This window comes from Drosophila montana, unplaced genomic scaffold (assembly GCF_035044405.1).
Source record: "Drosophila montana isolate Dmon_TW-CO22-7 unplaced genomic scaffold, ASM3504440v1 contig_2481_1, whole genome shotgun sequence".
Taxonomy (NCBI): domain Eukaryota; kingdom Metazoa; phylum Arthropoda; class Insecta; order Diptera; family Drosophilidae; genus Drosophila; species Drosophila montana.
The window spans coordinates 1,760,114-1,776,539 of record NW_026997351.1 but is presented as its reverse complement, the minus strand read 5'-3'; the positions used below and the strand labels follow the sequence as shown (position 1 = coordinate 1,776,539).

At 39.8% G+C, this 16,426-nt stretch overlaps 4 protein-coding genes across 4 annotated transcripts; 3 read left to right on the top strand and 1 right to left on the bottom strand.

Annotated features, from left to right (window-relative positions):
• The first annotated feature begins 2,881 nt into the window (after positions 1–2,881).
• Positions 2,882–4,188, top strand: LOC135428332 (nucleosome assembly protein 1-like 4). The gene has a single exon (XM_064682262.1). It carries the CDS (start codon positions 2,974–2,976, stop codon positions 4,165–4,167), a length of 1,194 nt encoding a protein of 397 aa, XP_064538332.1. The 5' UTR covers positions 2,882–2,973; the 3' UTR covers positions 4,168–4,188.
• On the bottom strand, positions 4,179–6,398 carry MED22 (Mediator complex subunit 22). The gene is made up of 3 exons (XM_064682264.1): positions 6,155–6,398; positions 5,104–5,205; positions 4,179–4,549 (listed from the first exon to the last, which is right to left on the bottom strand). Exons 1-3 carry the CDS (start codon positions 6,264–6,266, stop codon positions 4,332–4,334), a joined length of 432 nt encoding a protein of 143 aa, XP_064538334.1. The 5' UTR covers positions 6,267–6,398; the 3' UTR covers positions 4,179–4,331.
• LOC135428333 (uncharacterized) lies at positions 5,019–6,161 on the top strand. The gene has a single exon (XM_064682263.1). It carries the CDS (start codon positions 5,482–5,484, stop codon positions 6,061–6,063), a length of 582 nt encoding a protein of 193 aa, XP_064538333.1. The 5' UTR covers positions 5,019–5,481; the 3' UTR covers positions 6,064–6,161.
• A 393-nt stretch (positions 6,399–6,791) lies between the features above and the next one.
• Positions 6,792–12,087, top strand: Lztr1 (Leucine zipper like transcription regulator 1). Its single transcript, XM_064682261.1, has 6 exons — positions 6,792–7,612; positions 7,679–7,987; positions 8,063–9,172; positions 9,236–9,411; positions 10,119–10,297; positions 10,357–12,087. Exons 1-6 carry the CDS (start codon positions 6,936–6,938, stop codon positions 10,759–10,761), a joined length of 2,856 nt encoding a protein of 951 aa, XP_064538331.1. The 5' UTR covers positions 6,792–6,935; the 3' UTR covers positions 10,762–12,087.
• Positions 12,088–16,426: the final 4,339 nt, after the last annotated feature.

The window sequence follows — 16,426 nt, the reverse complement described above, 5'->3', positions numbered from 1 at the left end:
TAGTTACCTTATGTGATGTAGGTGCACGTTAAGACGGGGTTTCGGGAAATTCCACTCGCAAGTGTGGAAAAATAGCGAAGCGAAAATAGCAAAGATCTTTGTTCAAATTCATTTGAGGGGTGTTTCGCACTTTTCGGAAAACCCATCCCTCCTTGGTGGAAATGGAGGTCAAAGATTTGGTGGGTGACGTTTCGCGCTCAAATTCATTTCCAGTGATCCATATGAAAAATCATTTGAGACGTGTTTCTCACTTTTCGCAGAATTCAAACTTCTTCGGGGGGAATGCGATTTAAAGATTTTTTGGGCGGCGTTTTAAGTTGTGTCCGATTTGCTTCAAACTTATTTTTAAAGCTCTTCATAAGAACTTAAAAAGTACGTATTTCAGCGATTTGGAAAATTCCACCCGCAACAGTGGTAAATTGGCGGAAAACGGTTGTATGAAAGTTTTTTGTTTACCATCCGATCGGCCCCAAACTCATTTTCAAAGATCTATATTCAAATTCATTTGAGGGGTGTTTCACACTTTTTGAAAAATCCATTCCTCCTTGGTGGAAATGGAGGTCAAAGATTTGGTGGGTGACGTTTCGCACTCAAATTCATTTTCAGAGATCTATTAGAAAAATCATTTGAGACGTGTTTCACACTTTTCGCAGAATTCAAACTTCTTCGTGGGGAATGCGATTTAAAGATTTTTTGTGCGAAGTTTTAAGTTGTGTCCGATTTGCTTCAAACTTATTTTCAAAGCTCTTCATAAGAACTTAAGAAGTACGTATTTCAGCGATTTGGAAAATTCCACCCGCAACAGTGGTAAATTGGCGGAAAACGGTTGTATGAAAGTTTTTTGTTTACCATCCGATCGGCCCCAAACTCATTTTCAAAGATCTATATTCAAATTCATTTGAGGGGTGTTTCACACTTTTTGAAAAATCCATCCCTCCTTGGTGCAAATGGGGGTCGAAGATTTGGTGGATGACGTTTTGTGTTCAAATTTATTTCCAAAGATCTATAAGAAAAATCATTAGAGACGTGTTTCACATTTCTCGCAAAATCTAAACTCCTTCGGTGGAAAATGCATTTTTAAGATTTTTTTGGTGAATTTTAAGAGTTCGTTTGATTCCCGTCCGATCAGTTTCAAAATCATTTTCAAAGCTTTTTTGATTTTATAACATACGTGCCACGGGCAAGGCCGGGTTATACCCGCTAGTAATATAATAAATGGATTAGATTGTTCATATGTAGGAAGCATATAGAAGTCCTTAAATCCCAAGTTTGGTCAAGATATCGATTGAAACAAAAAACTTGTTCATACAAGAACTTAATTTTCGAAGAATCGCTCCGATCTGGCCGATTCTTACATATGTCTGAGAAACTAGTTTGGCATGGAAATAGATAAACGAAGAGCCGGGCATGGCTATATCTACTCGCCTGTTGATGCTGATCAAGAATATATGCATATGGTATATATGTATATAAAATGCATATGGTATAACATATATAACAAGAATATAAAAACTTGGCGTGTAAAAGGTATATCCGAAATTAAAAAACATTTGCTTGACTTTAGCGAGAAGAAACTTCGTCTTCTTTTACCCATTAAATGGCATCGAATTATAGCAAATAACATATATTAAATTTGGATCACCGACAAGTACTTTAAATATTTAAAAATACATCAACTAACCGAGCCACAGCCGTAAGCAATCTGGGATAAGATAAGAAATTATTTGGGATTTTCTATCAATAAATAAAACAAGGAAGGCGGTTACGTATTTTATATACCCCTGATTTATGAAGGCAAAGACAATGACTTGTGTTATCGAACGCGGTCTTATGCCTGGGATTAGTAACGATCCAGTGCAGCTGCGTCGAACCGTGTTCCAGCGATAAGGTAAAACTCAAGAACTATTAAGACCTTTGTAAATTGGTTATGCGGGGGAAGGGACGGGGGAAGGTAATCAGTATTCATGCTGTTTTATGATTGACTGACCTACGACAAATATCGGTTTACGCCCACGATTACCCAACCATGGAAGCATTAAATTGGATAACATTCTATAAGTACGGTTCTGGACATTTCATCGAATTCATATTTCAATAGGGCAGCGCTCTATGGCTATATCAATGATACTAACGAAGTTCAAATTCCAGAGCGAATGTCCCTCTAAATCAATCAATTAGAGATTACTAAGTCCACATTTAGGGTTTGGTTTTTGTTTAAACATTGACAGAACTGTCATCATTGCAGTATTTAGATTGCCGAGCATATCGCTTGAAGTGCTTATTCGTAGAATTCCTGAAAGCTCTATCTTGGCGGCGTTGTATACCCTAGGGTATATAATTAACACCCTCGTAGAGCGTATTATGATTATATCAAGAAGTGTGTAACGCTTAAAGGGATCCCATAAGGATCAGTATCAACAGACGTGAAGATATAGCCACGTTCGCATTTCTGTTCATATGCAATAGTTAGAAGACGATGATAAAGCTAACGGATATTATAGTGAAGAATATGTATACATATATTCTTGACCAAAAAAAACGAACAGTCAATGCGCTCTAGTATTAAATTCTTAATTGCAAAGAGCTTGATAAAACAAACTCGACATGTATAGAATATTTCACAATCTTAAGTTGTTTTCGGACTACAATCGGAAATAGAGTTATGCAAAAAACGTTTGCCATAAGGCCTATAAGGTTATCTAATTATCGGTCGCATTGTCTTGTTCTTAAATTATTTCTTATTTGTATTTTCTTGTAGATTATAATGTGCTTTAAGCCCTACTGCACTTTGTTGCTTGACATGATTTTGATTTGCGAGTTGACGACTTGAATTTTTGTCTGACATTTTTTTTTGCTGTTTATAGAAACAGTTTTCATTTTGCTTTCAAAATATATAGAAGTAAAAAAAGAAATATAAAAGAATTTTGTCAGGCTTCCATTCAAAATTCAATATCAAAATTCATAGGTTTTAAGATGTTCAACATTGGCACCAGCTCGGAAGTCAGCTCAACGGCGACAATTGTAAATGTGAAGGATGCGATGAATACGCCAACTGCCCCAATTCGTAATTGCCATCGTAGTAGGAGTCGTAGTCGTAGTCGCAGTCGCAGTCGCAGTCGGAGTCCCGGTGCCATCTCCGACAGCTTTAAGTTGAGCCCGGCGGAGATGCCGTCGAACAGTCGCAGAGCCTTTCTACAGCACATGGTTGATAATTTGCCAAAGACGGTGCGCAATCGTGTGTTGGCGCTGAAGCACAATCAATTGCAGCAGATTAAGATATCGGAGCAGTTCTTTCGCGAGGTCTATGATCTGGAGAAGCGTTTCTATTTGCAGAGCTGTACGCTCTTTGATGTCCGGCGTGATATTGTCGCCGGTGATGTGGAGCCGCCGGTGATAGAGCGCTATTGGCGCGAGGAGCCCGATGAATTGCTCGAGGAGATTAAGACCACGGAGGAATTTAAGCAGCTGACCGAACAGCTGCATCACTTGCCATCCAATGCGATGGGCGTGCCTAGTTTCTGGTTAACGGTCTTCCGCAATGTGGCCCTTATCTCAGATCTGGTGCAGGACCACGATGAGCCATTGCTCGAGTGCCTGATCGATGTGCGCATTAGTTACGAGCCAGATAGTTATACAGTTCATTTTCAGTTTCGGCCCAATGGGTATTTGCACACATCCTCTCTGCAGCTAACCAAAAAATATATACTGCGCCACGAGGCGGACAAGGACTATCCATTTATGTTCGAGGGTCCGGAAATTGTGCGCTGCGAGGGCTGTCACATCCACTGGCGGGATGGCTCTAATTTGACTTTACAGACGGTCAAACAGAAACGTCCCCGAAAAGGTGCACGCAATATACCAAAGGTGATGCCACGTGAGTCATTCTTTCGATTCTTCTCACCGCCGCAGGCGATGGATCTATCTTTGGCCGATGAGAAGACAAAAATGGTACTTGGCGCCGACTTTGAGGTGGGCTATTTGCTGCGCACCCAAATTGTGCCCAAGGCGATACTCTTCTATACCGGCGACATTGTGGATAACGTCAACGATGAGCTCTGCACAGCGGACAATACATCGGCATCGTTGTCCTCTCTGTCGCATGGTGATCAAGATAATCAAAGGAACTCAAAGGAACGCCCCAGCATTAGCAGTGTTAATCCTAAATAGAAGTTTTAAGATTTTCATTAATCATGCATGCATTTTCATTCTTTCATAATCTCTACATACATATACACAAGGTATACACATATACATATACATATACATACATGTATAATATATATACATATATATATATAAAGATGTGTAGCTAACTATATTCTAATTAAGAGCTATTTAAATATGCTAGTGTAGTACTCCTCCTCCAGATCGTACAGGTCCATGGCCATCTCGTCGCGCAGCTTCATCAACTTTTTGTCGCACTCAATTTGCGTGGCCCGAAACAGCTGTGAGTTGTTTGTGATTGCCTCATTCACCGAATGAAAGTCATTGAGTATAAGATATTGCTTGAGATCTGCAACTAGCTTCATCAGCGATTCACCAGCTCGTACTGCAAGACAGAGAAAGGGCTGTCAACATACTCTCTTCGAAGGTATTTTAAATGGGTCCTAAAATGGGCGTTCAGTCATTTAAGGAGCCAGCCCCAAATACGCTTTGTTGTAGGTAGGGTATTTGTCGTCGATATATATATATATATATATATATATATATATATATATATGTATATATATATATATCGGCACTATAAGTAGTAATAGAGTTATTCAAAGAAAACATTCTTAGTTTGTAAAGATGAAGAAATATTTGCTTTAGGGTTCAATTTATCTTGTAAGATTTTTAAAATATCCCAAATAGTTCTAGATAAAACTTATCAACATAGTATTACAATATAATTAAGCTGCCATGGGAACTATCCGTTGATATCGATATCCTGTATAATACGTGTGTATTTGTTGTTTGTCATATAAACAACGATGTTGTATGGCTAAGATCAGGATAGTATATCGTACAACTGTCATGGTATGTTTGGCAGGGTATTTAATCGCCACCATAAAAAGCTAACTGATATCTGTGGCCTCTATATGTATTTAGTTGTCCGCTTACCCATATTGGCGGCTCTCACTTGCATCTCTAGTGCATCCTGCTCGCACTGTGTTATCTTTGAAATTTGACTGTGACTTTCGCGCCGCGCCAGCTTCAGTATTTCTGTAAACAAATGCATAAACAACGGAGTCAGTTATTGTGTGAGAGCGGAGTGCAAAAGAGAGAAAACACACAGAACACACACTCTGCTCGTATCGGGTGGCATAAACAAATGCCTCTGGGCCTAAAGAGAGGCTATGGTTGCCTTGTGGCAGCCAGGCAGCGCTACAGTTGGAGCCAGAACGCGTGTGGATCTTGTCATTTACATACAGTTACATGCAAAAATATTTGCTCAGTTCTCATTTATAAAATACAACAAAATTCGCATTCGCATACGCAATGGGCACATCATTTTCATTTTTCTTCGATCGGTTTGCTGCCAAGGAGGATGTGCGTGTGTTGATGATTGGACTGGACGCAGCCGGCAAGACCACAACTCTGTATCAACTTAAGCTGGGCGCCACTCTAACCAACATACCGACCATTGGATTCAATGTGGAATTATTGGAATACAAGCGCCTCCGTCTAACTGTTTGGGATATTGGCGGCCAGAAGCGTGTGCGCTCCATGTGGCGCTATTACTACAATAATGCAGCTGGCGTTATATTTGTGGTGGATGCCGCCGATGTTGAACGTTTTCCAGAGGCCATGACCGAGCTGCATTCGGTTCTGCGAGTGAACGAGCTAAAGGACAGTGTCGTACTGGTTTTCGCCAACAAGCAGGATCTGCCGCATGCCATTGCACCGGCTGATCTAGCCTTGCGATTGCGCTTGGATGAGCTACACCAGCGCTGGAAGGTGCACGGCGTCAGCGCCGCCAACGGGCATGGCGTTCTTGAGGGCATGGAACTGCTCTATCGCATGATACGACAGCGTCGTCAACGTGTCCGTACCGAGCGTCGTTTCAAATCATTTTTCTAGCCCCATTGGCAGATCCAGCTTCAGCGTTCGCGCCATTTCCAGCTCCCAGCTTATATACATATATATGTAGCATAAATGTATATGTTATTACCTTCAAAGTTTTCCAACATGCTGCGCACATCATCTTTGAGGCGCGCATTGTAGGACTTCAGCAGCGCCTCTTTCGATTGCGGCAGTATAGTGGTCCGTGAGCTGCTTGCCATTTGGTGAGCGCAGCAATCAACCACACGGCTGCTGCAGGGCTATAGTTTTTTTTTAATTAACAGTTTGTTATTAAATTTATTTCGCTTTATTTATAATTTATTTGTGGTCTTTGCCGCGGTTTTGGCTACCAAGCAGGGTTGCTCATACGCAAGCATGGTGCCAGAAATTATGGCAAGTACAAGATAACGCCGCGGTTTTTGATTTATTATTTCATTTGGCATGTCTGACGTCATGATTGCTAACGAAGTTCAAGTCCATTAGAATTATTAATTCGGTAATTGCATTTATCATTTGACCCCATATAGATTTATATAGATGCTACGCATTCAAAATATTGAGACCCACATTCGCATTGCTTAGTCAAGAATACAGTAAGCGTTGACGTCACCATATATGGAAACAATCGTTTGCTATTTATGGCGTAATCTCTTGTAACGCACTATTCCTGGGATGGTTCAGTCATATTTTACCGATATAAACTATCGATTGATTCGTTTTAAATATCGATACAGGGAAATTCTTTGCTTGTCCATCGCTAGTTCTTGACCTGCAGGGGTTGTGAAAAGTGATCTTGAAAATAGCGTCAGAGTTGAGCAAGGCATTGGCCCTGCAGCGTAATTTCCATCAAGATAAGCCAACGAAGGAGATTCTACACCTGTAATGCTTTAATGCTAAAGTCCATACTTGGCGCGGACACGAATGGTTCTGCGGAAGATATACCAAGCGGAGGCGTTGGCGTGGCCAACGGCAGCAGTGGCGGGAGTGGCAGTGGTAGCAGCACCAGCGGTGGAGCACTAAGCCGAGCCAGTTACGGCCTTGGCTCCAGCTCAATATCCAGTGGCCTAAGTGCTGTCTGTGGCCTGGTCGCAAGTGGGAGTGGGAGTGCGAGTAGGAGTACAAGCGGTGGCAGCACACCAGCCTCCGTCTTTTGCCCCGCATGCGTAGCAAACAGCTCACAGCAGCAGCAGTTGGCATTTGCCTCTGGGACTGAGGCGATCCAGTTGCGAGAATCAAAATCGGGCAAACGGATTAAGGCGCGTAAAAGTGCATCAACGGCTGGCTGCTTAGACGCACAGCATATACGCAACAACCTGAAGATGTCCACATCGAGCTCAATGCGGAGCACACGCGGCAATGGCGCTGGCAGCAGCAGCAGTAGCAGCACGGCTTCCGCTGTGGTGCCATACGATGGCAGCAGCAATGGCAGCTGCAGCAGCAGCGTCAATGGCAAAGACAACTCGCCGGGCAGCTACAGCTGCAATGCGCTCAATGTGGACTTCACCTCCTATACGGCTACGCATCAATGGACACGCATGCTGGAGTGTGCCGAGTTTGTGGGCGCCAAGTAAGTACAGCCTGGTGCGCAAAGCAGCAGCATGTTTAAACGTGGTTCTTGTTGTTTTTCTTACAGGCGCAGCAAGCACACGGTGGTTGCCTACAAGGATGCCATGTTTGTGTTCGGCGGGGACAATGGCAAGAACATGCTCAACGATCTGATTAGGTTTGGGGTCAAGGACAAGTCATGGGGACGGGCATGCGCGACGGGCACACCACCAGCACCGCGCTATCATCATTCGGCTGTTGTCGCGGGCAGCTCAATGTTCATCTTTGGCGGCTATACGGGCGACATACATTCCAACTCGAATCTGACCAATAAGAATGATTTGTTTGAGTACAAATTTCTCAGCGCCATGTGGGTGGAGTGGAAATTCTCGGGCAGGTAATACGAATCACCAGTCGTGAGGCCGGAATCACAACTAAAAACTGCTCCTCTCTCTCCCTGTAAATTTCACAGGCAACCCGTGCCACGCTCGGCGCATGGTGCTGCAGTTTATGATAACAAAATGTGGATTTATGCTGGCTACGATGGCAATGCACGACTTAATGATATGTGGACGCTGAATTTGACCGGCGAGAATCATCAATGGGAGGAGGTTGAACAGCAGGGTGATCGTCCGCCCACTTGCTGCAATTTTCCCGTTGCCGTTGCACGCGATGCCATGTATGTCTTCTCTGGCCAGAGTGGCTTGCAGATAACAAATTCGCTGTTTGAGTTTCACTTTAAGACGCGCACCTGGCGTCGCATCTCCAATGAGCCGGTGCTGCGTGGCGCTACGTCGGCGCCACCATCACGCCGCTATGGTCACACCATGGTGCATCATGATCGTTTCCTGTATGTGTTTGGCGGCTCGGCAGATTCCACGCTGCCGAATGATTTGCACTGTTACGATCTGGACTCGCAGGTGTGGTCTGTAATACATCCGGAACAGAACTCAGATGTGCCATCCGGTCGTGTGTTCCATGCATCGGCCGTAATTAGCGATGCAATGTATATCTTTGGCGGCACCGTTGACAACAGCGTCCGACGTGGCGATACGTATCGCTTTCAGTTCTCCAGCTATCCCAAGTGTACGCTGCGCGACGACTTTGGCAATTTCATTCACGAGAAGGAATTCTGTGACATTCAGTTTGTGGTGGGCGCTGAAGAGATACGCATTCTGGCGCACATTGCCTTTGTAGCGGCACGCTCCAAGTATTTGCGCAACAAGATCTTGTCGGCGCGTGAGGCGCGCCAACAGCAAATGGAGAAGGTCTACGGTGTTGGTCAGGTCGATGCATTGGTATTAAATACGGGAGTCGGTGCGGATCGTGTGCCCATGCTGGAGGTGCGACTGTCGCATGCCTCACCCGAAGCGTTCGAGATCATACTTAACTACATTTATACGGATCGCATTGATTTGAAGGACTCCTACAGCAAGAACATAATCATACTCATCACGGACATCTATCAGCTGGCTGGTCTGTTCACCATGCCGCGCCTGGCGCACGGCTGCATACAGTATCTGGACTATAAGATCAACAAGATAAATGTGCTCGAAGCCCTCTACAATGCGGACAAAAACAAGTGAGTTTCTGGCCGTCTACAATCCACTTCAATTCAATTCAATTTCGTTGATTTACGTCTCAGCATCAAAATCATTAAGGATCACTGCATGCAATTCATTATCAAGGAGGAGAACTTCACCGAAGTGGTCATGTCCAGTGAGTTCAGCGATCTTGACAAGCCGTTGCTTGTCGAGATTATACGCAAACGTTTGCATCCCAGCAAACTGGTCTTGGACATCAGCTTTGAGTCCAATATTGGTGAGTACTTATTTGAAATATTATATATGTATGTATAAGCAAAAACTCCACCCACATGCATGGAATGTAGTTTCTTCTGTTTTCAACCTTTTTTTAAGCCTCAAACTTATTTAAATACCCTTGTAACGCATTGAAAAAGACGTTTCCGAACCAATGCAAGCTATTCGCTCAGTGTATAGCAGGCAGTACATGTGTCCATGTAAATATGCCATAGGAATAAGTCCAATTTTTAGTTCTGGTATGAAAAACATTTTGATTTTCAAGATTTCTTGACCAAGCTATGGAGTATTATACTATATAGCTCTACGGGAAGAATTGGTCGTAAACTGGGTTTTTGTAGGGAAAAGTTTTCCGTTTTTCAAATAATCTTTACCAAACTCAGCAGTCACAAGCCTGTGCAAAGCCGTACCAAAGAAGGCGTTCATAATAGGTATAATATATAATGGTATTCTTTCTTATTAAGAAAACGTGAAAATTAATTTGCTCCTCGTTTGGCAAATAAGAGGCCAATAGTCGAATGTTAGTTTCCGTCTGTCTGGAGTTAAGCTCATTAAGCTCCGCATAAAACTTAGAATCGATGCTCGTTTTCCTTAATTTGAATAATCCAGCGCGACGGAAGTAAAGTACTCGGCACGGAAATGGCCGGCTAACGCCAATACAGATATATCTATATATATTAACAAATCCATATCCATGCATGCATTTAGGCACCACGTTGGAGCTGGATTTGTCCATGTTCTTGGAGACAACGGGCAAGGACTTTTGCGATATAAGCCTCATACTGGAGGATCATGTGATACCGGCCCATAAATCTGTGTTATCAGCACGTTGTACCTATTTCCAGGGCATGTTTCGCTCGTTCATGCCACCGGATAATACCGTCAATGTAAATGCCATCGATTGTTATCAATTATATATCAGTCTGTTAATCTATTAATCCATCAGATACAAATTGGCGAAATTTCACCCTCGCTGGAGGCTTTCCACTCGCTGTTACGCTATATATATTATGGGGAGACCAAGATGCCGCCACAGGATGCACTCTACTTGTTTCAGGCACCCTGTTTTTATGGCCTGTCCAACAATCGTTTGCATGCCTTCTGCAAATACTCATTGGAGCATAATATAACATCAGAGAATGTGCTGCAGACATTGGAGGCGTCCGATATAACAAAAATCTATGACATAAAGGATTATGCATTGAAATTAATTGTCAAAGATTTTGCCAAAGTGGCCAGGCTGCCCAAACTTGGAGGTTTGTCGCGCGAACTGTTGCTGGAGATAATACGCGCTGTGGCCGATTCGCAAGGCGAGTTTCTGACCCGCATCAATATCAATACCGATATCTGAAAAATAGTGCTGCTACAGCCGGCTTTGCAGTTGTTGCTCGCCTGGTTGCAAATCGGACGTAGCACGTAGAGCAGCAGTAGCGGTTGGTAGCGCAACGAATCCACCCAAGCCACACCTTGCTTCCCTTCTGTTCCTAAACCCTAACCTAATCTCTAACTGACATAATAATCTCAAACTATAATGCTTTTGCATAATTTAAAACAAAAACAAAACAAACGTATACAAAACATACAAACACGCCCATATACTCACGATAATCAAAAATCCAAAGAAATGAATATGATGGAGACAGCGATGTAAGCACAATATAGATAGAGACAGAGAGATACAGAAAGAGCGAGAGAGAGAGAGAGAGAGAGTCAGAAATCTTGATATCTTAGATCGTCTTTTGTGTAGGTTGTAAGCGGAGCTGTAAGTTAATATTGCTATGATAAGGATGGTTTATAGGTATGCATATAATCTATATGTTTAGTGCTCCTGGAACTGAAGGTACTTTAGTGTTTTGCTCCAATATTATTGGGGTAAACTGAAATAAAGGCAATTTCAATATCAATATCTTCCAATACAAAGAATTCTAATTACCACAGTATCTATACCATAGCACAATAGTATCTATACAGTATGTTGAACAGTTGTCTAATCTCTATTTATATATATCTCAAAATATCCATATATATCTATGTGTAAAAACATATTCGCTGTATCTATGTGTTGATATGTATATTGAATACTAATCGTTGTTGGTCAACGGTTGAAACCTTCAGAAGTTAGATTAAATAGGGTCGTTGGGATGTCAGTTCCAGATAAAAGTTAGTCGCAAGGGGTTCGATAATTGATAGTCAAGAGCTCATGAGTTCTATGTTGTGTTGATTGCTCCAAAAATCGTTATATTAGCATTTGTCTTGTCATCAATTTCGTCTGGAATAAACTCAAGAACTTCCTCAACGTGTTCTCAGCAAGAAATTGCTGAGTCGAAATTGTCGATTCAGAATATAAATGCTTGGCAAGACAATGAATTGTCCAGATTAAATTCGAATGAAACTATTGCAATATTTAAACCTGATAACCGAACTCCAAGTCTATTGATACCTTGGTACCTTGATATTGGTACCTTTTCATATTTCAAATTCTACTTATAAGGATGCTATAGCATCATATAAAAACTGTGCGCATTCCCCAGTCTTTCAAAGAACGGGAAGGTTAAGTTTCAAATGTGGTCTTTTAATACCTATCAAACCAAATCTGGACTATATGAATATTTAATTGACTTGATGTACTTTTCGGATGTGACAAACCCAATCGGGGGAATATACAAAAAATAAACAATCAATTGTTAATGTATGAGCCAAAATATGTTAGTAGGATTCTGTAAGGAACATAGATGAATTGATCTGAGATCTGAGATTTCTTTATTCTAGGAAATAGATATCAAATGCTGATCAATTCGGTTTAAAGTCATTACAGTACAAGCTGGAAACAAAGATATAATTGACACGGCCAAGATTTATTTATAAAGAACAGACGCATATATATTGGATTCTTGGAGGCATCAATACATGCACCATGGAAATCGTTGAATTGAAGGCTATAAAATGCAATTTTGGTAATTCGAATTGTGCTTAAGGAGACAGTAAATAGTCGTATTATTTATGTGCTGAATGAGTATAAAAATATAAATATTGTTTGATATAATTTTTAATGTATCTATATATATACACAAACTCTATGCTATAGCCACTATAAATATGTATATATAGATATGTACATCTATATATGTATATGGATACACACAATATGTACCTAGAAGTTAAAGGTCCTCATGCATGTTTAATGGGTATATGGTTTATCGTTTACTTACTATACTTACATACTTGACGCTGCAATTCGATTTAACAATATCTTAACTAGTTTTAACTTAATGTCCAAGCTCAAAGCTAACACAAACAAACAAATATAAATACATACTAAGATATACATATATATACAACAACAACACAAATACAAAGCATTTGTAAACTGCGTGCGTAATTGTTTACAAATGCCGTTTAAAACTAACCAACAAAGTTATGTTCGCATTGAATTCCAGCCTCTCGTCTATATAGCACATACTCTACCTATCCGATCTAACCTTTTTCAATTGGGTCTATGAACAAACAATTTTCAATGCACTCAAGTCAACATAAGCAATAGATGAGAAAGAACAAAATAACAAACAGTTAACGTTTTACAAATATTTATAAAGAAATTGAAAATCAAATTTTGAATGTCAATTGCAACGTTATATTTAATCCTTTTTTTTTTTTTATAACGTTTTTTATGTTATTGTTAATTGTAAGAAATTTGATTTGCTTCAGTCTTGCCAGAAAAGTATATTAGGACAGAGTTGTGATAGCTGTTTCTGTTTAAATGTTTAGTTTGTAATGTTTATGGAGTATAAGTAATTTGTAATTATGCTTCAGTTTTATGTATTCTTAAATAAGCAATATTTTATTTCTTATTTTTCTTTTAACTTTGTCTATTTGATGTGTATGTGCTATTATTTATATGATTTATTCTTGAAAATAAATTTGTTGTTCATTTTGGACAAATATGTATTAAGGATATAACATAACTAGATATTATTAATGGATATACCGTTGTTAGTTAGACTTTAGATTACCAGTGTTGACTAAGATTATACAACACTTGTGTGCATTATAACGTGCAATTTGTTGACCAATGTTTTTTGATCTGCAGTGGTTGTATTTCATTCAATGCAAACAACATTCACTCATCAAACAATTGAAGCTCTTGTTTAACTAATGCATTCTAAATTTATTCAATTGAAGCTCTTGTTTACCAAATGCATTCATCATTTACTCAAATGAAGCTCTTGTTCAACAAATACATTCATTATTTTTGCTTTTACTTTTTGACAGTATAAGCTTTGTATAAGTTAGACTTGCAGCGAGTATCGTTAGTTACCATATAAATGACACCTGTGTGAACAAACAAGTGTCTCATATATTTGAACTATATAATACTTGCTAAGACAGTCCTGTCGTAACATTATCTCATCCTGTCCCTAATCACTTTTCGGCATACACATTTCTCAGGAATCGTCATCATTCTTTTATCATGCCCTACTTATTGATTTTTTATTAATATAACCTCTTTATGATTATTTTTCGATTTTCTATATTGGCTCACAGATAAATGTGTTCTTTTCTGATTAACAAAAATAAAACTCACAAAGATTGTATTTTAAATATGCGTTAATATATGTTTCAATGGCGATTTATTTTATTAAACAAATAATTCATTATTTACACTCTTGAGCTTTTTATACTTTCTTAGCTCATGTCTCAGTACTTGTTCAGAATTTGTATTTTTGTTGAGGAAATTTGGCATTTTGCTATTTTCAAATATATTTCAATAAATTCCCTTCTTATTTTTCTATCACATAATTACCATTTCATGCCTTTACATATATAAAATTACTCAATATCTCGGTAAGCTCATTCATTTTCATTCTTGTCTAAAATTGCATCTTAAATGGAATAGGAAAAATCAGGAAAAATCTCAAAATTAAAGTATTAACACGAATAAATATTATTGACTAAGCGTAGTTTATATACAATAAACAAGTCAAATATACAATTGGTATTCAAAATAAAAGCCAAAACAAAAACAAATGATGTTTTTCAATAAATTGGAATTTTTGGGCAACTAGCGGCTGGGAACGTGTCCGCAGGGAATCCCTGGGCATAATATGGATACAATTGTCAAACGACGCCCCTGGGTATTTTTAATTTTTGTCAGTTCAAAAGCTGCACAATTTGCCAAAGGAAACTTTGACACCCATCTACACACACACACTCGGCAGAGAGTATGTGCTAATGTAAGTTGGCATTGGCCGGGGCAAAGCTGAAGTGACAACAAAAATGAGAACGAGAATGGAAATACAAATACCTAATAAAATTGTAGATAAACAAACTGGCGGCAGCACATTGAGCTAGAGATGATGGCAGCTTCTCAGATGGATAATGTTAGATAGCATAGCTCAATGGAATTAAAACAAAACAAAAGGCTGCCAAGGACAGAGCCAAATCGTGCTGAGCTACGCCTCGACTCGACTCGACTCGACTCGACTCGCCTTGGCTCGGTTAGCTGCTTGCTTATCAAATGCAAATTACAAAATCAAATATGCCAGGACCAGAGAGTCGGAGCTGCCTCCAGGCCTGGAGCTGACTGAAGCAAGCAGGCAGACATTTTTTGGCAACAGTACGAATATCGCAGAGCTGGCTGCGTGTCGTGACAAAAGCTTGACAAATAAACTAACACGATCTATTATGCATGCCCGGCAAATATTGTCAATAGGAAGATATTTAAAATTAAGCTAATGTACATTACGTTAAACAAGCCTGCAACCTGGGCTTGAGCCGATGCGGTTCATGCTCTGAATTCCAATTGATGTTTACCATGAACTTACCAAAAATAAGCCAATTCCAAATCTGAACCAAATCAAAATTTAGAAAACTTTTACGTATGATTCAGCCTTAACTTGGGTTCCATATTTGATAGTTGAAAATTTTGGACTAAGATCAAATGTGGCCCGCATTTTGAATATGAAAATGTGTAAGGCTTGCAATATTATCAGTACTACGGATAGTATTTAAAAAAATATATTAAATTGTTTAACTGAAATTTGAAATTTGTAAAATATATATATATATAGAATGCCAGCTTTACAAACCGAAATCAAAGTCAGGTCGTCAATTCGAGCCGTGGAAGTGAAAAGACAAATGTAATTGTAATAGGGCCAATAAAAAGGTAGCTGGCGGATTTGAATTGTGAACCAAACCTGACATAAAGTGGATTCGAGCCGTCAACCATCTACAGTTATTTATGCGGCCCAGAAGAAAACACAAGTCATTCTTGTAAACAGTTTGTTTTTGTATTAAACTAAAAAGTAAAAATATATTATTTTATGCTTTGATTATATGCATTGAATATTTGTTCGTAACGTGAATTTGTCCCCTAGGCGATACATATTCCATACAAACCCGCATTCAGGCAACACTCGTTCTGTCAAAAATGTCTCTTAAATTAAATTCCGAAAGCGATGAATCGTGTTAAGAAACTCGACACGCGCTCATCTCTGTCGAGTAGAAGAATGAATATGCTTTGGCCTTGTGCATGTCAAACTTTCAGATATAGATACAGCTATGCAGATAGAGATACAAATACAGTTACAGCTACAGCTACAGATGGAGGTATACAATTGCATGCACTTCAATTCAATTTGCTGGCATGGAAACATGCTAAATTATTTGAAAACTATCATCTGAATTGAGGGACTCTAGGGCAAGTGCGACAACGATGCGATTGCAACGGCTTATGGGCAAATTTATATATTTAAATCTCTGAGCTGTGTTTTCACAATTTTGTGGAAGTTTTCCCCGTAAATATTTATGGGTGTCGCCTTGTTTTAGTGCGCTTGTTTACTTGATCGGAATGAATTAGTTGCGTGGCCAATTTACAACTCGAGATACATTCAAGCACTTTCCGCATTTGTGCGTGAATTTTGGAAAGACGTTGTAATTTGTGGCGATTTCATTAGTTTGTTGCAGTTTTAAAGAGAGTTTGAAGCTGAGAAAGCAATCAAACTAGCTAGCAAACAGTT